Genomic DNA, 20,328 nt, shown 5'->3' with positions numbered 1-20,328 from the left:
GCACCAGAACAAACCAAGCTCTTTTAGCCTAGTCTCATAAGCTAAACTCTACATTCCTGTTTTACTTGGAGTCCCATTCCTCCACTTGTTCCTGCTATCTTGCTGAACCCACCTTGTTCACAGTCCTCCAAACTGGCTCTTGCCTGTTCTTTAGCTGGTGGCAGTTAAGATCCCCCAATATAACAAAGGTGCATTATAATCCATGGATACAGAGAGATAGAGTTTGAACATGGTTTTGATGTTGCCATGACCACCTGTGGGATTTCAAATTATGATACAGTATTATATATGATAGCTTTCCTGAGTTTGAGTTACAGATTTGGGAATAAAACCACAGATTCTATGACATGAAAATATTCTATACCATTGAACTGCCCTGTTCCGAGTAAGGGATTAGGGGCACAGCAGGTGCCACCCCTGACTTGCCCAGCTAGCAAAAGTATCTTTAAAAGTAAAGCACATACTGTTAAAAGAAGAACTTTTCACAGTGTAAGCCATGCAGAGACCAGTGACCTGTCTGCTGAGTATCCAAAAATCACATCAAATTGCTTGAGCAGAGAAGCAGTTGACAGCAGCCAGTCAGGTACATAGCAGTTCAGTTTGTCTGTGGGCTAAAGATGACGATGTTTGAGCAGAGGCAGAAACAACAAATCTGTATTTATCCAGAACCAACAGATGCCCTATCCAATCCAGAGAGCCTGCCAAGGCTGTGTCTGCAAAACAGGGAGCATGTGCACTAATCCCAAATCCTGGTCTTGAACCCACGTTCATTGCTCCTCACCTGCCCAACAATGTTTCTGTGCTGAGCAAAATTCAGCTGAGTAAACAGAGCTGATTTTATCCTCAGCACAGCACACAAGTGCACTCTTCTGTGTTGGCTGTGCATGGCCACACAGAATTTCAATATGTAACTGTCTCCTGCACCACAGCCTACCTGTATTCCACGTGTTCCTTCCAAATCACAGCCACTGAGACATTTCCTTCAGTGTGCTAAGAATGATACTTGTATCTGTACAAAGTATGCTTTTCAAAGGCTCAGAGCTCATTCAAAGCAAAATCAATTTACAGAGGAACCCTCAAAAGTACTTCTCAATTAGAGAGGGTTCCCTACCAAATTTCAGCTCAAACCATTCCAGAGACAGAGCTGATCCAAAAGAAAAGCAAGAGTAATATTATTTTAAGCATGTGCACTTTGCACTCCATGGATACCCAGAAAATGGCTGACTGATTCATGAGAGGGGTTTTTTAATATGTAAAATCATGCAGAAAATATGAATCTAGAAAACATCAAGCATAAAAATGAAAATTTCTAAAAATGATGGTCAGTACTTGTAGATTCATTATGATCATCCAGGCTATTACAACTTTAAGTAAAATATCCTTAAAATTTGCATCTAAATATTTCAATGTTTTATAAAATTTAGGAATACCTGGAAAACAATTTCCTAAAAATGCTTAAATACATTATGATGAATGTACTGGGCAATTACAAGACTTAATATCCTTTCTTTTACAAATAAAAGAGGAAAGTAATGTTGTGTTTTAAGGGACTGAGAGCGTTGAAACAAGACATTTCTATAGCAGCTACGGAAACAATGACATGGGAAATTGGTGTCTTTGAGAAAGTAGATATGGAAAAAAGAACAGAAAAGAAGTAGACAGGATTTTAGGTTTTCTAGGAACCTTTGAGTGCTTATTTCTACTGCATGCTTTATTTAAAATCTCTTTTTCGGAAGGTTTTTCAGAAAAAAAAGTCCGTATATCAATAAAGTGTATCAGACAGTATAGTCTTGTATCAAAGCAGCATATTTGAAACACCCAATATTTCATTGAAGCTTGGCTGCAATCACATTCAGTAAATATGAGAAACTCTCTTTGCTTTTTTAACAGGATGTTATGTTTGATATTTTAGGTTGGCATGACAACTGAAGAAATAGATTCCATTGTTCATCATGAAATAATCAGACGGAATGCCTATCCATCACCTCTGGGCTATGGAGGTTTTCCAAAATCTGTTTGTACCTCTGTAAACAACGTGGTATGTCATGGTATTCCTGACAGGTATTTCCTCAATAATGTACATTTTACAAGTGGAAATTAAAATGTTATACTGTAATTAATAAATTGTATTTAATATTGAGTATACTTCAGTTAACTAAATGTCGTTCTTAAATGCGTTGTAGATGCAGAGCATGTTAGCCTGTGATGCTGATAGCTGTTACAGAAATATATGTGAAATAGGAAAAAAATATATTATCCTGGTTTTCCAGACACTTAAAGAAAAATAGCGTATTGCATTTTGAGTTTTGTGTTTGTGAGGGGAAAAAAATGGTCTGATTTTTTGTTCATCCGGCAAATTAAGTATAGGCTAAGGAATAAATATATTTGAATTTATGTGGGATTTTTTTATATTCTCAATACATTCAGCTACTCACAAAGTAAAATATGAACCCTAGTGAGAGAAAAAGAATAAATATAATGGTAGATTTTTCCGGTGTTTATATGTTTTTCTGGTAGTTGTTTCTCATTATTTTATATTCAGCTACACTTGTTCTCTAAATAGTCGGAGCTGAACATTAAAAATGGTTATTCTGTTTGCTTCTGCCTTCCTCCATCACAAACTATCTACCCCTTGATTTTTTATGTATGTGTCATTAGGTGTTTATTCTTATATTCCCTTTGTTGGGAACTGTCTGTCACCATTATTTTTTTTTCTGTTTATGTTTCAGTCGACCTCTTCAGGATGGAGATATTATCAACATTGATGTCACGGTGAGTAATTCATATAAAAAATAGTCTTTGATCAACTTTAGAATCACTAGTAGCAACAGGAAGAATAGTGGATTGGAGATGGGGGATGCACAGATGGATGTGCTGTTTACTTCTGAGCCAAGGCACAAGCAGCTGGTTTCCTTTTTTGTTTTTAACTGTGTGTTTATTCCAGCGAGACTCAGGCCTGACTTGAATTTAGGACTGGAATCAGATGCACTGAGATCAATGTTGGCCTAAGTGAAATGTCAACCCAATCCTGCTATGTGTCATGTTTTTGAGAAGGTGTAATTGTTATTGATCCACTGTGTAGTTAATGCAGAGCACCACAGTACTGGGCAGCAGCTGAAGATAGATATGTATGAGATGAGCTAACATGAAGAAAGCCAGCATTTTTCCTTCACTCTGCCAAGATTGATCTTCCTCTTCCTGCTGATTTTGAGTGGGGCCTGACATTATCTTACTCTGTCATTAGAGGCTGCATTGGCCTGGGTATGTCAGTCTATTTGGACAGCAACTCTTTTGCTAGCAGTGTTCCCTACATTTATTAAAATCCCCGAAGGTAGTGTTGTGTTCCATTTCTCTATGGAAGCCCTGAACCTTTTGAGCAGAAACAGAAATAGTGTGATATAACTGTGACTTAATATTTCCAGGGAATCATCAATTATAGCTATTTAAATAAACACAGGCTGGGTTTTCCTAGGAGCAAGAAAGCACAGGACCTGGAAACCTAATTCTCATTTCATTTAAAAAAAAAAAATTTGTGTCTTGCAGGAGTTTTTTTTCTTTTTACTGTGCATGTTTTTATTTTTCTGAAGTGCTGTTTATTTCTAGTATGGACACAGATTTTTTTAATCACTCCATTATTTTGCAATAATATGTCACATACAAGGAAGTAGAATATCATAAAAACAAGGTTTTTAAATCATTAAAGAACCTATTGGTAACCTGATACCATGTTCATACTGGCAGAGTGAAGAAATCTTCAGCAGACCTACCTCTGAGCATGAGATTCAAGATTTCTAAAATATTTTTTCTATTAAAATAAGGGTCAACGACCTTTTTCCCATTCTATACTCATATGTGATCCAGAACTGGATTTGGTTTGGCTTGGGGTTTTGATCTTTTTAAATTCTTTCCCATCTCTGTACTTTCTAATTGTAGAATTCGGACTATCAGGTTTACACAGTACAATCTAGCATTTTAAAACTTTATTTTTTGCCTTCATTTTAACTTTTATGAACTGGTGTCACTTTGCTCAGTTTATTATACTAAACCAGTTTGCAACAACTAAGGATTTAAATCATATTTCTTTGTACCTCCTTAAGGTTCATTTTACTTTTTGTTCAGTCTGTCAGGATAATAATGATACCTTAGATGTAAAAGAAGTATAGAGTCATATCACAGATACTTTCCATGATAAACTAAATGAAATAATTTTTATATTAAAATAGTGTGTATGTCTTGTCCACTCTGCTTTACAAATGTCTGACTAAATGTTACTGGCCTTTTTGCACACATATATTTATTTGTTTTTAATTTAATCTCAGAAAATAAATCTTGACATTTCTGTGAATATAAAGATTCCTGCAAGGATGGGAATTGCTGACTGTCTTTGTAAGAATTTTTTTTTAATCATTTAAAACTAAACTGTGCTATGTGTGATAATTGCTTAGTCCAAAACAGCTGAGGAAAAAATACCACTTTTCAGCATTATTAACTGATCTTTTAGCTTATTTTTAATGTGCAAAACTGGGACATTTCACTGCTGGACAGAATAAAAATCAAAGTAAATATTGCACAACAAATTGTTTATAATTGTGTACAGGTTCTATAAAGTAATTAAATAATACTCAGGTTGTTAAGTTTAAATACCTAGCAATGTGTACAGATTATCTGAACAAAAAAATCAATTTTAGCACAATTAAGATGGTAGCATTTCATAGATGAAACACAAATTTTATAGGCTTGAAACATGGACTTGAAAATGTGTTTTAGTATAGAGACAATAGTGTTATCCGTTGCTGGATCCTCAGCATAGTGCAATTTTCAGGCTATTGTTACCTTACAACTTGGTTCTTTCACTGAATTTAAGGAAATAGTATATTACATTTGCTGTGGTTGTAGTTTATTAACATCAGAAATATGTAATTGCAGCTGATGGTCTGCAGTAAATATTATTATTTGGTTTGTTGTTGGGTTTTTTTGTTGTTGTTTGTGGGTTTGTTTTTTTTTTAAATTCTCCCGTGTTTTAAATCTGTGTTTGCTTTTCCAGGATGATGATGCTTAATCTTGGCTGTTTGTGTGTTTTCCTTCCAGAGCTAAAAACAAACTAGTTTAGTCTAAATATGAACTATCTACTTTAAAACCTGCCCAATAGGTATTAAATAAAAAATAAAAATTATTTTATGGTAGTCTGAACTGGCTGAGGAAGGTGTAGAGAGGAGGATTGCAGCTGCTTTTTGCCAGAGCAGTAGCAACACAGTTGGGCCCTTGCTGGCACTCACCTTTCTTTAAAATACCCTTATTTCCTAATGGCCTGCATTTTCTTTATATCTCAGCTTGAAGACAAACCTGGCCTTGAGATAAACTGTCTGTATTGTGGGGTTTTTGGGGCTATGGGGTTTTTTTTACTTTGGAATCAACCAAAAAGAATGTGAGTCTGTCTTTCACAAATAGCTTGCCAGTGGCAAAAGTTCAGTGGTTCGAGCTCGGTGAGTAATTAGTTGTAGAAGGATAGTTGCCCACTGTTTGGGGGAGAAAAAATGTTTTAGAAGATCAAAACTGTGCACCATTATAATTTGTCTTTTTGTAGGGAAATATGGCTTGGTCTTAGAATTACGGGCCTGCCTGCCATGTGCAGAGCTGCAAACCCCATTTTAATGGTGTGTTGCAGAGCTCCATAGTGCATAGCCAGGATTTCTTGTGCTCAACAGAGAATTTCAGGAGGGCTAACATTTAAAACCTATGACATTTCAAAGGAAAAGAAAAAAAAACAATTTGTAATTAATTCAACAGCATGTTCCATTTTCAGAACATGAAATTTTTCAGTGCCATGGCAGTACATTTATTCTCTCAAAATTCACCTCTGGAAATCAGAAGTAAAATTCAATGTTAATGCCACATTGTAGCTTAAAAATTAGGTTAAAGAAAACATGCAACAGCTGACAGTAGATTTGGTCCTGGGGGTCACTCTGGCTGTTGGTAGCAGGGCATGGCTCTCACTCAGAGCTCCAAGGGGGGCTGCTCCCTGCAGACACCCACCTCCCTGGCCGCCACCAGCAGGTTCCCCCAGTGCTGGGGCTCAGGCCCTGCCCCTCAGGGTGCAAGCAGGGCCCTGGCTGCAGGGCAAGGGGCCACCATGGGTGGGGTCCAAGAGCCCCCAAGGCCCCCTCAGCCCATCGACGGCCCCCACCCATCTTCTCCCAGTTATCCTCATGGTCTGTGGCTGAGCAGCGTCACTGCCTGGTGCACTGCTGGGCACTGATGCACAGCTTCTGCTATTCTTGAATTTTTAATTGGCAGCAATGGCAACCCTTAGGCACCTTGCAGTCTTTCAAGCTTTTTTTTTTCTTTGCAATGTTTTGCTTTTCCAGTCTTGCAAATATGACTTACCTGTCTATCTGTTGCAATTTATAGCTTGTTGCTAGAAAGAATGGATTTAATTAAGACCACGTTTTGTTTCTGGATGCAAAATGCGAAAATGTCTTTGCATTTCTGTATATGTTTAGGTGTATTACAATGGCTACCATGGTGACACTTCTGAAACCTTTTTGGTGGGCAATGTGGATAAATCTGGTAAAAAGTTAGTGGAGGTTGCCAGGAAATGTAGAGATGAAGCAATTGCAGCTTGCAGACCAGGGGCTCCCTTCTCTGTAATTGGAAACACAATCAGGTAAGCCTTATATTGACAAGTAAAAGGAGGGCTGGCAAATGGGACAAAGGTTATTGGTGGTTTGGTATAAAGCTGATGACATGTTTTATGATTCAAAACCATCATTTCAGTCTGATATCAGTATGTGAACTGCCAAGCTATAATGTTGTTCCTTGGATAAGAGGTGTTTTTTTTAAGTGAATTACACTAGGGTCAGCAAAGATAACTGTAGAAAAAGAAAAAGATATTAATAAAGTAAATTTAAATTAACAGATGTAATTTGCTGTGGGCTTTTGTTTATTTTTTATTTTTGTATGACCACACCACATCTGTCTAACGGTGTAAGACAGTTAGAAATCATTGTTTTCATTGACTGTTACAAAGGAATTAGTCAACATAAATAAGCTCTTTGTTTAAAAACTACGAAAATATTTAACTCGAGAGCTTCTGATCTTACAAAGAGCAGTGCCTGCTAACGTCACAGGGAAAAAAGGGCTGACATTCAGAGATTTTTCCCTATTTTGCATCTCTTCTAGCCTTCACATAAATGCAGTCATGACTCTTCTGCTGATGGCTTTAAATAAAAATGCGTCTTCGTTTTTTGAAGGTACCTATGGATTTTTTTAAAATGTTTGCCAAAAGAAAGAAATAGACATATATCATATACATTTCATTAAGCAATACTTCTTTGGACTACTAATGGTCCCAACAAGCTATTGAATTCATTCTGATTACTTAAAAGCTGCAAGGCTTAGTCACCTTGAAAGGATGCTGCCTTTTTTTCCCTTTGTAAATCTTCAAATACTTTAAGAAAAAAAGAGAACGGCAAAATATCAGTTAGATGTATTTATAGCTTTAAAAATATTGTAACAGAGTCTGAATCAAACTTTAGTAAAACCTCTTTGGGTTATATCTGAGAAGCTTTTATTGAAGACTTTGTATAAAATTGTGTTTTTGACAGTTTTAAATTATAGGCTAACTAGCCTGGAGAAAAAGGATAGTGTCTTTCTGTTCTTTCATAGGAAATGTTGAATCAGACCCCTACTGGGAAAAGAAATTTAATGCATATCTCACTATCTTACTGTCCATGAATATAATAGAAGTGAATTCAAAATGTAGTTTTATTTTTGCAAATGGGATGAGTCGATAGATGCACCTCATATTTTTGAACACCTAGGGTTCAACAAATTTACTGGTGGTGCTCTTGCATTTTAACAAAATTTATTCTTAAGTAGAAGGGGGCACAGAACACTGGATTCTTATTCAAGCATTCTATCGAGCTCTGCATTCATGGCTGTGTCTAAAGGGCATGTCAGCCTTTGATTCTCTCTGAGAGGTAATTATCCTTTTCCTGTCACGGAACAACAAATGATAGCTAACTACAGAGGCACATTTGCAGTAGTCACATTCATCAACTGCAGAAAAAAAATTCAATTTAATTGTGCAACACAGCTGCACATAGGCTTTTTGAGCATTTCTGTTGTTCTCCCTGTCTTGCTATTCCTCCCTCCAGATCTATTTTTTAAACTTTTTTTTCTGGTTATTTTTTCCCCCTTTTTTGTCTCTTCTTCCATTTTTACTCTCTGTACTTTCTTGTTAAAGTAATTTTCTTTTGTGGCTCTCATTCTTTTTTCCCCATTGAAGGCTATGAATGTAGAAAATTATCACAATTACTCATATAATTGAGCCTCTTTGTAGCAAGTGCAACTCCAGTAGCCTTTCTCCATCATGAAAATGGTTTCATTATAGGGTTTTTCATATTCTCTGACACCATCTACACAGAGGAACAGGCGTGCAGATGAGATGTACTAGGAACAGGGTAGATCAGTAAGGTCACAGTAGGAATAATTAGCTCTGCTATGGAAAGAGCATCTAGGCCTTTTACTGCTACATAAATGTACTGTCCATGGCTTTTAGTCACAAAAAAACTTACTAACAAATGGAGCTCCCGCCTACTACTTTGAAAAAAAGATTTGTATCAACACTACAATTTTCCATCATTAAGACTAATAACACAGAGCCTAGTATACATCAAGGGGAATAAAAAGAAAAATCTCACATTCAAGTGGCGGCTGGGTGCTGACCTTTGTTCCCTTTTTTTGTGTTCAACTTAACTCTTTACAAAAAAGAGCCACACGCCACACCAACACGCAGGTGAACTCCAGCTAGTGCTAGCAAAGCATGGCATTCAGTTGGAAAATCTGATAAATCTCCATGCAGGATAATGCATTTCATTACGGATTCACTACATTAATTCTAGCTGTTTTTAAAAAAAAAAAAAAAAGGAAGAAGAAGAAAAATAAGAGTTGAATGTGACATTGGATTTTTGCTGTGTTGTTGCAGAGGTCAGTTTCCTTGCAAAATGTAAATATATAGTCAGTGTCCCCTTTGCAAGGCAGATTAATTGAAGCTAGTAGCTATTCAAAACTGCATATGAAATAGCAGGTCATTAACTTTATTTCTCAAGATTTTATCGTGTTGGTGATTTAAATGCGCTGATTTGTTTAGAACTGCTTTAACACTCCCTTTGCTGAAAGCTTATATATATATATATATATATATATATATATATATATATATATATATATATATATATAAAGTTTCACAAGAATTAGATATTATAAATGCCTGAGAACAAGCACCTAACCTAGAAGCTGAAAACATTTAGGTCCATCAGAATGGAAATGTGTCTAGATTTCTTTCATCAGTTTTTCTGTAAAGGTGCTCCAGTCATATCCAGAATGCGTCTTCTGCACAAATAATGAGAATATTTCCTTTCTACAGTAGGTTTCAGAATAATTATATCTCAGAGTAAGTTTGCAGTCAATATTCTGGCATAGTCTTTGTCATGGAAGCTCAATAGCTGACACTGAGTATTTCCTTGATAGCAGCTCATTCTTCCATCGGCTACAAGTTGCAAATAAAAGATTGCATGGATTCGTGAATTACTTTGCTTAGAAAAATTTGGGTCATTGCTAACCTCTTTCTACTGGAAGGCATATCAAAACTATTGGTCAGTTCCAGTGTAAATGGAGTTGGTCCCTATGGTCCATTTTCTTCTACTGTTTCTGACATTTTCAGACAAAAATGTATCTAGTTCGAAATCTGCTTTTTAGACAGTGAGTCTCAGTGCATGAAAGTGTTATGAGTGTAGAGAGCTAAAGAACTTAAAAGTGATGTCGTTAAATAAACTAAATTTCAACTCCTACAAAAAAATAGTACTGATGAAAGTATTAATAGATGGCTTAAAATGTTTAACTAGTAAGTATATGTTTTGATATTAATTTAGAACAATATAAAGCAGATTTTTAAAAAAATCTGTTTCTATCAGATTATGCACATTTAAACAATAAGTGGCTCAGGCAAAATAAGTCATTTTAATGTCATCTGTGATAGATTTTCCTTGACAGCTACTGTAAATTACAATTACACTGCTTCTCTCTGCACTTGAAAGTAAGCATTGCAATAAATTATCTTTTATTTCAATCCATCATGTCTGCTTTCAGAAACAGAGAACCTCAAATAAAAGTTCAGCACTATTGTAAGAAAAATACAGTAATTTGTGTTCCAGTTTGAAACTAAAATGTACCTTTCTTTCAAAAAACAATTGTTGGCTTTCAAAAATATTACTAATTATACCTCAACATTTATTGTCATTATAGGGAATCCCTGAACTTGTGCATTCCCTCAGTCTAGGATTACTATTTCAGAAAATAAACCCTACTTGAATATTTTCCCTGTAGAATTTTGTAATTTCTCAAATTAAATACTATGGTACTATTCAAAATAGGTTTTTATCATAAATAAATAAAGTTTAGGATGAGTCTGGTTTCAGTACTTAAAAAAAAAACCAACAAGTATGCCATTCAGTGGCCGTTTTGCTACTAATATAGCTAAGACAAACATGATTACTTCTAATTAAAAAATAAAATCAGATCCCTACCTAAGAACACAATTATCATGGGGCTGCTACCAGTTTCAGTGTTTCTCATGTATTTTCATTGCCAAGAAGTGTAAGACAAATTTGTTTAACAACTTCAGCCATTCATGTCATGCTGCTCTGCAGGACTGTTTTGGATAAGGTTTCATCCCTGGTAAGAGAATCTGGCAGTGTGGGAGAAGGATCCCTGGCTGAGGATCAGATCACCAGGGTACTTGTCCTTGGCAGCAAAGCTGTCTGTGCCATCTTCTCCAATCAGTCAAATTCTTTCTTCCCTTGTGCTACCACAGAGCCCAGAGAAGCAGTAGCTATCAATGCTGAAAATGGGATTGTTTCACTTTTTTTTCTCTTCAATGAGTTCTAAGAATACTAGACCAGACCCACCCTGAGGAAAAAGTGACAACATTTGGAAAATGCTTCTCTAGGTGCACCTACAGGATATCTGTACAGGACAGCTCCCTAAGGAAATTCTTTCAACCTACTTTTCAGCTTAACAGGAGGGATTTATCACCCAAGAGTTCCTTTGAGGGGAAGCTTGAGTATAAGGGAAAGCTTTCTAGAGAGTCAGTCCTGCCTGTTCCTCCTTTGTGGCAATTTCCCTGTTAGGCTGCTGTCAGGACAGCAATGCATGTCTCCACACTTATCCTTGCTTTCAGAGAATTAGCTGTTGTCTGGCAACATGGGAAGAGGATGCTCAGATGGCAACTGACACCTATCTCTCCTGTCTCCACTCTCTGAAGCACACCACCTTATGACAGGCTCTGACAATGGCTTCAGGAGGATAGCTTGGCCCTCAGTGATGTTCCTTTACTGCTGATCCATGCCAGTGCCAGACACTTGGCCTGGCTTTGCCATCAGCAAAAGAAAGGCAGCACTGCAGCTCTCTTGACTCCTCAGCCACTGGGCTAGAACACATGGCAGCAAAACATAAAATCAAGTACTGGGCTCACTAAATAATTATGCTTTTAATCCTGCCCAATTCACCTCTGCCCAAATATGCAACAAAGATCAATATGTGTGATAATAAATGTTGTCAATGGGTATTTTTAACAGTGATTATTCTGAAGAAGCTTTTTTTTCTCTTGATTCTGTCTTGTGAGGTGTACCTCTGCTGCCTCAGCATTTGCTCTGAAGATGATTTGCTGGGATGTTCCCCATTCCAATGGGAACTAGCACATCCTTTCCCACAGCAGATGCCAGGCAGCCCAGCTCAGCCATGCCACCCTCTGCCTCCTGCCTTCACTGCTTTCCCACTTGCAGTCAGGCCTCCTCCAGCTGTCTAAACTTACTCTGCCTGTCTGCAAGAAGCATCTGATGAAGCTGGAGCTGCAGTCTTGTAAGATTGTCTCATGAGACAGCTGCAAAGAAAGGCCACCACTGACAGGTCCTGACCTGGGCAGTGAGACCAAAATGTTGAGCTGTTGTCAGCAAGAAATGGTAAATTGTGTGCAAAAATGCTCTGCTCTCTGGCATCTTGATTTTTTAATCAGATTCCACAGCTTGGGAATCCTGGAGACTGGAGAGGCTAACCAAGACCAATAGTTCAATTCACTCTTCTCAGAGCTGTCTCAAAGTTACAGCCAACATGTACATTTACAGGATTACCTTTGCAAGTTGTAGCTAGGATTAGCAGCTTTGTTTTGTTATGAAAGCTGGGTGTTTTACTGTAACTCCCAAAGGATGTAAGAGTACACTACTAGGATTTATTAAATACTCCAAAGTAAAGCTAGTAGTTGTGGAGAGAAATGCCTGAAGTGCATGCAAATACTAAAAACAGATTGAAAATGGTTGAATTTCATACCTGCAGCTTATTTTCTGTGTGTTACTGCAGGTCTGTTGACCGTGTTACATTTTATGTAGAGAATACCAAGGCTCTGGATGTAAACAAGAGGGAAGAAGGAGGGGCACAGTGTCTGTCAGTGTAGATGTCAAAGCCCTGTGAGCTCTGGGATCCCCTCTTTGATCACAGACAGTAACCACTGAAGTACTGATGCTAGCAGAATTGTTCTCAAGCTGTTTGGCAAGAAAGTGGTAGAATTCACCATTGAGATGCATATGAATCATTACTTTGACTGCATGAGGACAGGATACTGTTGTAACACTGCCTTCTGTGTGCCCTGGTGCTTGTGTGCTTGGTGCCCAACACACAGCTCCTGCTGCTACTGCCACCCTCCTTGGCAGCAGCTGAATGCTGAGGCTGGAGCTTCCCCTGCTCACTGCAAAGTATGTAGCCATGGTGCTCAGAAGAATACATGCACAGAGAAAAACTATTTCTGTTTTGCTACAGAACATGGATTTTTCTGGAAGAAAAAAATCCAGTAGTAATACAAAAAATTACCATGCTCTGTCCTTGGTCAAGATACCATGTAAGGACATCAGCAAAGCTGAACAGTTAGTGTGATTGTTTATGATTTTGCTAAAAGACTAGCAGAAGAAGATGAAAGAATACCTTATCATATGTTGCATGAATGACTTCTCCCATCTCTCCTTGGAGAATCACTTCACTCATATGGGAATTATCATCTACATTGCTCTAGGCTTGGTCACTGGACATCTTGGATTTTGTGTATGTTTCTGAGGAATCTGGCTTTCTAACTCATCACCATTCCCTGTACTTCTTGCTCGACCTTCAGTGGCATCACAGCCAGCAGGCCAAGTCTCTGACCCAGATATGGGGAACATGATAGAAAGGCAGGGGAGAAAGTATTTTCCATCTCTAGTAGGACTTCCCATTGCATAATCCTTCGTGATTTCTTTTCAAAATAATTGACGTATAAAGTTTGTGTATACATAAATTATTTATAAAGCCTGGACTTTTGAGTGCAAACAAATTAGGGCCCAATTTCTAGCTTTATCAGTAATCCTCTTTGGAGTTTGGGAGTACCTAAACCTGAAATTTCTGTTCTTCTCCAGAGCTAATGAAGAAATATGATGAGTCCTTTTATCAGAGCAATAAAAGGGTAGAAAGTAACGAATCCTGTTAAAACATGTTCCAAAGTCTGAACACTGCAGCATTAACCAACTCTACTCTCTCATTGCCGTTTAACTGTGGTGGAGCAGCATGTCCCTCAATTGAGTGGCATTAAATTCTGGGACGATGACCCATGGGCACTGGAGCCAGCACTGCAGAGTCTGTGGAGCCTGGTGTGCAAAGGTGATTACTTTGCACACAAAGTACAGCAAGCTGAGGCCACTTTGCACCTGAATAAAAGCTACTCCATGGGGATTAACAGGCTTTAATTTCTGCAACAGCTTTAGCTTTAGTTGAGTTTTGTAACTTTTCCAGCTTTCCACCTGTAGTGAGACTGTGAGACAGCATTTCCTAAGACATAAATACAGACAACTTGAAGTTCTTCAATGCCTACCTTCATTCAAAAAGAAGCAAATGAAGCTTTTAATGTTATAGGCAAAATCTCTTCAGGCTAAGTGTATTCCTGTCTTGCTCCTGTTTGATTTTAGAAATAGGATGAGGGTGACATGCAGGGACAAGGGCAACTTTCTTGGCACTTCTAATCCATCTCCAGATCTTTGTGAATCTCTGCATTTTTCCAGTTTGGAAACAAGCCTCTTGGCTGAGCTGCCTCAAATCACTGTGTCCACCACTGCTTGAGTACAGGGTGACCCTGAAAAGTGAAGCCTGCATACATGGGGTGGGCCAGCAGCCATGTATCTTCAAGTCCTCCAGTTTCGGGGAACTGGGAGAGGAATTTTCTTTCCTACCATGGATAGGGATCAGTGCTCAGCCATGGTCCTGGAGGCAGTTCTCAGAGATGCTTCTCCCTGAGGCAGGCCATGAAAGGCAGGCCAGATCTCTCAGGCAGAACTGAAATACTGTAATTGTTATGATTTGGTTTTGCCTCTGTGGCAATATATTCATTAGAAATACATTGTTATTTAGCATACATCTATTTGCTGAACTTTCAATAGGTTTTTATACTAAATGTTTGAAGTATCATGAAAGCAAAGTAGTAAGGCTCCTAACTCTCCCTGTTGGCAGCAGGAGCCCCTTCTGCAGGAAACCCAGTGCAGTCCCCTGGGTATGCAGCCCAGCACAGACTCTGCACTTCCAGAGAACTCGGCAGAGGCTGTGCTTTGGTACTCTGCTGAGGCCTCGGCTGCCCAACTTGCCAACTTCAGCTGTGCCATCTTAAAATGAGTTCTCTCGTGTGCTTGTGGAAGAGGTTACCCTCCATCGAGCAGGGAGACAACACACTGCTGTTTTACTTAGAGGGCTGGCACGGGAACCACCAGGCTCTGTTGGCAGGCGTGTTCACTCTGAAAACTAACAATGGCTCAGCCATGCTCCCTTCAATGCCTGTCTTTCGGAACGGTGGCAAAGTGGTGACCCAGGGTCAGTAGCAACGCGTAGCAGGGCTGGGGCCGTCTAGCGGGGCTGGTGGTGGGGGCACGCACCCTGACAGGTCCTCTTTGCCCCCGCAGCTCCCTGGCATGGCAAGGTGGCTTCCACGTCTGCCCCTTCTTCGTCGGCCACGGCATCGGGTCGTACTTTCACGGGCACCCCGAAGTGTGGCACCACGGTAAGCGGCCCCCGCCCGCCGGGCCCGTCTTCCCCCGCCCGCTCCGCCCGGGCGATGAGAGGGCTCCGGGGAGGGGGAGAGGGCGGGCGGTAAAGCGAGCAGAGCCCCACACACACACCCCCACACGCACACACACGCACGCTGCCGGTCCGGCGGGGCGGGGGATTGCCGGTGGGGAGATTAAATCGCTGGGAAGCTGGAGGGCATCCCCGGCCCCATTTTCTGAGGTCGCGGGGGTATTTATGAGGACGAGCCGCTGGTTAGCGGAGTTGCCGGGGCAGCTGAGCGCCGCGCACCGCCTGCCCCGCCCGCTCCGGGCCGCAGCCGCCCTGTCCCGCGCCTCCGCATCCCGCCCGCGCCCGAGCCACGCCGGCAAAGTTTGTCACGGGGCAAGGAGAAATCCCTGCTAAAAATCCCTGCTAAAACGTTAAAGCTCCCGGCCTGGACGGAGCCGCCGTCGGGGTGGTCTCACTGCGGCCGTGCGGCCGGGGTGGGATCGCTTTCGGCGGGTGCTCCGGCTCATAACGGGGCTCGGGTGCACAGTACCTGCGAGCTAAAAAGGGGTTTAAACAAAGGACTTGTTTGCGTTCTCTTAAAAAAAAAAAAAAAAAAAAAGACCCAAGATGCATAAACGCGGTTTGTTTTTTTTTTTTTTTCTTTTGTAGCCAATGACAGTGATTTGTTAATGGAAGAGGGAATGGCGTTCACAATAGGTTAGTAACTCTCTGCTATGGCTTTCTGTTAAAAAGCACACACGAAGCAGCCCAGATCTGTAACATTTCTTTATTGGGATATAGAAATAACCGTGCAGACAGGGGGACGTCGGTGAGATTGACCTCTTAGGAAATAGATTAAAATATCATTTTAAAAAATGCATTAGGAACTAGTTGGATTAAATAATTTTCAAATTACAAGATTTAAAGAAGGAAATGTTAATTATAAATTTTGCTAATATTTGACTCCTATTTCTGGCAAGGCAAAGACTCTGCCAGGACGCTTAATTTGAGGAGGGTGGGAAGGATGCGATCGTGTCCCCGAAGCCGAGCAGCCTGGTGGCACTTAGTCATTTGCTGCCTTCCCGAGCTGCTGTTGGGTATGGGGACTGCGGCTGCGGTAACCAGCCGGAGCCTCGCCCCGCAGACTGATCGTGCTCACTTCCAGTCGTGGAGAAGTGCTGGGGGAAAAGCCTTCGTTCTCACTGTGTGGCTAAATGGCACGGCAATTAGAAGGAAATAAGAAAATTGTTGTTTTGCTGATTTAATGAACATTTTAAGCCTGTTTAAAAAATTCAAATATTTAAAACTATCTGTTGTTTATAAATGTGGTTGGTGCTTTGGTTATTATCCACACGGTCTTAATTAAAGCTTGATTAAAATTCCATGTTTTTACAAAAGAGGAATGGGCAACTTCCTACCTTGCTATTTTGTCTTCCTTTTTAGTTCACATTTTAGTCTATCAAGAGAATGCCAGCCCAGGGAGATGGGACCTGTGTGGATGGGGAGCTACCTGCTGAGATACCTCCTGTTCTTGATTGTTTCATAATCCACACAGGAGTGCAACTAACTTTAGAATACATTTTGTTTTTCTTGATACAGAGCCAATAATAATGGAAGGATCCCCTGAATTTAAGATTCTGGAGGACAAATGGACTGCGATTTCTGTAGACAATAAAAGGTGCCTGATTTTATTTTTTTTTTGTATTTCTTAAGACATGGAACTCATCACTGCCAGCCCAAAAAACCCAAAGAGATGATTTTCCAGGCATGGTGAATGTGTATTCCCCCTCATAACTACTAAATGTGAATTTCAGATCGGCACAATTTGAGCATACCCTGGTGATTACCTCAGAGGGAGCAGAAATCCTCACTAAACTGGTGGAAGAAGCCTAAAGATGGAGCAAGGAGTGGAGAGACTTGCTGTACTTCTGGGATTTCAAGTTTCACTCGGGACAGGGAAGAGGTTTCTGTAATTTCTGAGGGAAATGACTGTTGCATAAGTCACTCCAGGGGACAGAAAAAGCAATTTGAGGTGTTGGCTCTCGACATTTCTGTGTATTACCTGGTGAGTATTTAATAAAAGTCTTTAGGTATTTTGTGACCCTTGGAGCAGCCAAGCATAGTATGCAAGTGGAAAGGGTTTGGGTTATTTGGGGTTAGGTGCAGAAAGTGGGGCCCCTCTCTTCCAAATCCTATGTGGGGCAAATGGATATATCAGATTATACAGTCTTTAGGCAGTTGAGAGGACAAAGAAACATAGCATTTTCCCTTTACAGCTGAGGTATGGAGTCAATTTGTCTTCATTGAGATTAACACAGTGCTGTTTCTCAGGCTGTAACTTCTACTAGGATGGAAAAAAGTTTCCTGAGAGTGTCAGGCAGAGGGAACAGACTCTCCCCAGCATCATTCCCAGCAGCAATCCCCTGCTTCTTGCCTCTTTTTACACAGCACAAAAAGTGATTAAAAATGAGATGCAAAGCACACCTCTCTGGGGATCAATAATTGCCCTGCTTGAAAAATTAGCCAGTTTGGGGTAATCACTGCTCTGTGGTGCCCATGTTAGTTAAGGGAGAGGCACTCTACAATTTAAGCATTTTATGGAGGCAGAGGAGTTTGCAGTCTGGAAGATGAGTCCTGACTCCTGCCCAGAGTTTGGAACCGATGGACCTCACGAGCTGCGGTCTCACTCAGCCCTGTGCTCTCTGCAGTCCTGTCCTAGGCCTGCCGGGTGTGCAGGGCTTGATTTGCAATTTAGCCACTTGCTGACCGCCCTGCGGGATCAAACAAGTCTGGCACTGGTATTTGGAGGCTACCAGAGCAGGACCTGGGCCTGTGAAACGTGGAGTAGCCTTGGAGATAATTAAAGGACTTCCAGAATTTCCCCAGGCCCACGGCAACAGCGGTGCTGTTTGGTACAAGTGACTTGGCCCTCATTGCAGGCAGATGGGGTCGCATGCTGAGGGCTGGCCAGTTGCACATTCAGGCAACCAGAGTGGCTCAGCACTGGCTCCCTCAGTGGTCCTGGGCAGAAGTAAGCTGCTTTATTACAGCTTTACTCTGCTGTTTGCTTTCATTCAGGTACAGTGAGCTCTCAGCTCTAATAGTTTCTAACAGCAGCTTTTCAAAAAGCAGGGACCCCCCTCCCTGAATACGGCTAGCACCGCGGGGCAGCCACTCAGCTTCATCCTCCCGAGAGGAGCTTGGAAGGCCATAAAACCTGCAAAACAAACGATGCAGCCAAGTTTACAAATACGCAGAGATTAAACATTGTGAAGGACAGTCGTCATTGCCTGGAGGGGCATGTGTTTTGTTCCCTTACGTTCCATCGCCCAGCCGCGCTGCCCCTTCTGAGGGGCACTGGGGGCAGCAGGCTGTCCGGTGCGTCCCGGAGGCGCAGCAGAGGTGCCTCCCGTGGATTTTGGCCACGCCGGGAGCCCCTGGATAGCACCGCAGGTGCCATGTTCCTCACCCATCGTCTGCCCTTTGCCTCCTGTCCTGCTCTTACCGCGGCGTGGGATGAGGCGGGAACGGGGCGACCGGGAGCGGGGAAACCCCGCAGCCCGCCGTGGGGGGGGCTGTCGGCAGCTCCTGGTAATCAGTGCGCCCTGAAGTCCCGCCGGTAACTCTGGCGGGACTGCGAGTTTTACTCCGCGGCGGAGCGCTGGCGGCCAGACGGAGGCATTGATAGCGCACCTTTTTAATCCTAATTACGAACGAGACTGGAGAGATGTGTCGGCTGTTCGGGGACAGCCAGCACAAGCCCATCATGCAGAAGGTGTTGCCGGGCCAGCACCATGAGAGTCCCGACGTGGCAGTCGCTCCCGCGGGGTCGGGACGTCCCGTGGCCGCGGCCCCTCCGCGCCCGCCGAGGCCGCGCTGACCGGGACCGCGGAGGGGCGGGGGCCCTGCTCTGCAGGACGGGGGCGAGCGGAGCCTCACCGACCTGTCCGCGGGGCTTTGGCGGGGTTGGAGGGACTGTGGTTCGCCCCGGGACTGCCCGTGTCCGGCCGAGCGGAGCAGAAGACCGCAGTCCCGGCGGACGCGGAGCGGCCTCCCCTCTGCAGTTGTCAGGCTGAGGCCGGCGAAGGTGCCGGAGCTGCCCGGGCGCCCTGTTGCCTGCTCGGTCAAGCTCGCTGACCCGCCTCGGGTGGTCACTTCCATGGCCAGAGGGGCAGAGCTGGCTGGCGGGGGTACCGTGTGCGTGCGGAAACACCGTCACTGCCCCTTCTGCGCCAAGCCTCGGAGAGTTAGTGAGAATGAACTTCGCGCATTGCGAGCAAAGAAAGAAAAAAAAACAAAACCCAAAACATTGAGAAAAAAAAAGGGGGGCGGGGGGGGGGAAGGAGGTAAAAGCGTCGTTAGGAAACGGGCAATTAAAACCGACAGAGCCACTAATGAAAGGAGAAAACAAAAAAAAAAAAAAAAAAAGGGAGCAGAGGGGCTCGGTTGTGCCAGCTTTGCACAGTTAGGGGCCGGCTGCTTCAAAGGCCGCGCTGTCCGAAGGATCCTGAACACTACGCGGGCTCTGCCGGGGGTGCCCAAGCCCCGCTGCCGGCGCTAGTACCTCTAACGACATCAACGCTGCGATTTGTTTTGAATGTTCATTTTTATTGGCGTTCTCCCTTTGCCAAAATGTGTTTGATTACATAGATGTAGTGCAGTGATAACTGCGCACCCTAGACAGCCTAGGTGTAACCGGGAAAGTTCAGCCCAGGCCAGATCAAATCCCAGGCTGTTTAATGCTGGAAGGCTGCATGTTGCTATTAGTGTTAAATATATGGCTAATTATGCGTATGAAAATTAAACATCAGTGTTATGCTAATGGGGCCGCCTTCAGCTGTGGATCAGAGCACTTGAGACTAGCATTTAATCAAATGAATCAGTAACTAATACATCTGCACGTGTGAACTTTCACAAGATCATTTTCCTGTTACAGTCACACCGCAGAATTATGAAAGAAATAATTATCAACACTTTCTAATTATCTAGCAAAGTAATTTCGGATTCATCGTGAGCTTTCTGGGGAGGATCTCCTAAGTCCCACCTCATTTACCGCTCACGCACGCGGAAGTTTTCATTTTGAGCTCAAATGCGCCGTTGGGCCCTTTCAGGGGGACTTTGTTTGGTTGGATCGCTTTTTCCCCTTTACAGCAGCGGCGGCAGGAGCCGGGTAGCGCGATCCGGAGGTGCGGGCGGCGCTGGGACCAGCGG

The 20,328-nt window shown here is 42.1% G+C and overlaps 1 protein-coding gene across 1 annotated transcript in view; it reads left to right on the top strand.

Annotated features, from left to right (window-relative positions):
* The window catches only part of METAP1D (methionyl aminopeptidase type 1D, mitochondrial), a 43,595-nt gene extending 26,266 nt beyond the window's left edge, over positions 1-17,329 (top strand). Inside the window, exons 4-10 of the mRNA XM_058809747.1 lie at positions 1,913-2,061; positions 2,730-2,772; positions 6,501-6,664; positions 15,024-15,121; positions 15,787-15,834; positions 16,717-16,795; positions 16,932-17,329. Coding sequence (XP_058665730.1) covers positions 1,913-2,061; positions 2,730-2,772; positions 6,501-6,664; positions 15,024-15,121; positions 15,787-15,834; positions 16,717-16,795; positions 16,932-17,010 — 660 coding nt within the window. The 3' untranslated portion in view covers positions 17,011-17,329. The remainder of the gene's footprint in view (positions 1-1,912; positions 2,062-2,729; positions 2,773-6,500; positions 6,665-15,023; positions 15,122-15,786; positions 15,835-16,716; positions 16,796-16,931) is intronic.
* Positions 17,330-20,328: the final 2,999 nt, after the last annotated feature.

The sequence above is a fragment of the Ammospiza caudacuta genome, chromosome 8 (assembly GCF_027887145.1).
Source record: "Ammospiza caudacuta isolate bAmmCau1 chromosome 8, bAmmCau1.pri, whole genome shotgun sequence".
Lineage (NCBI taxonomy): Eukaryota > Metazoa > Chordata > Aves > Passeriformes > Passerellidae > Ammospiza > Ammospiza caudacuta.
Note: the sequence above shows the minus strand (reverse complement) of the source record. Positions and strands in the feature narration are given on the sequence as shown.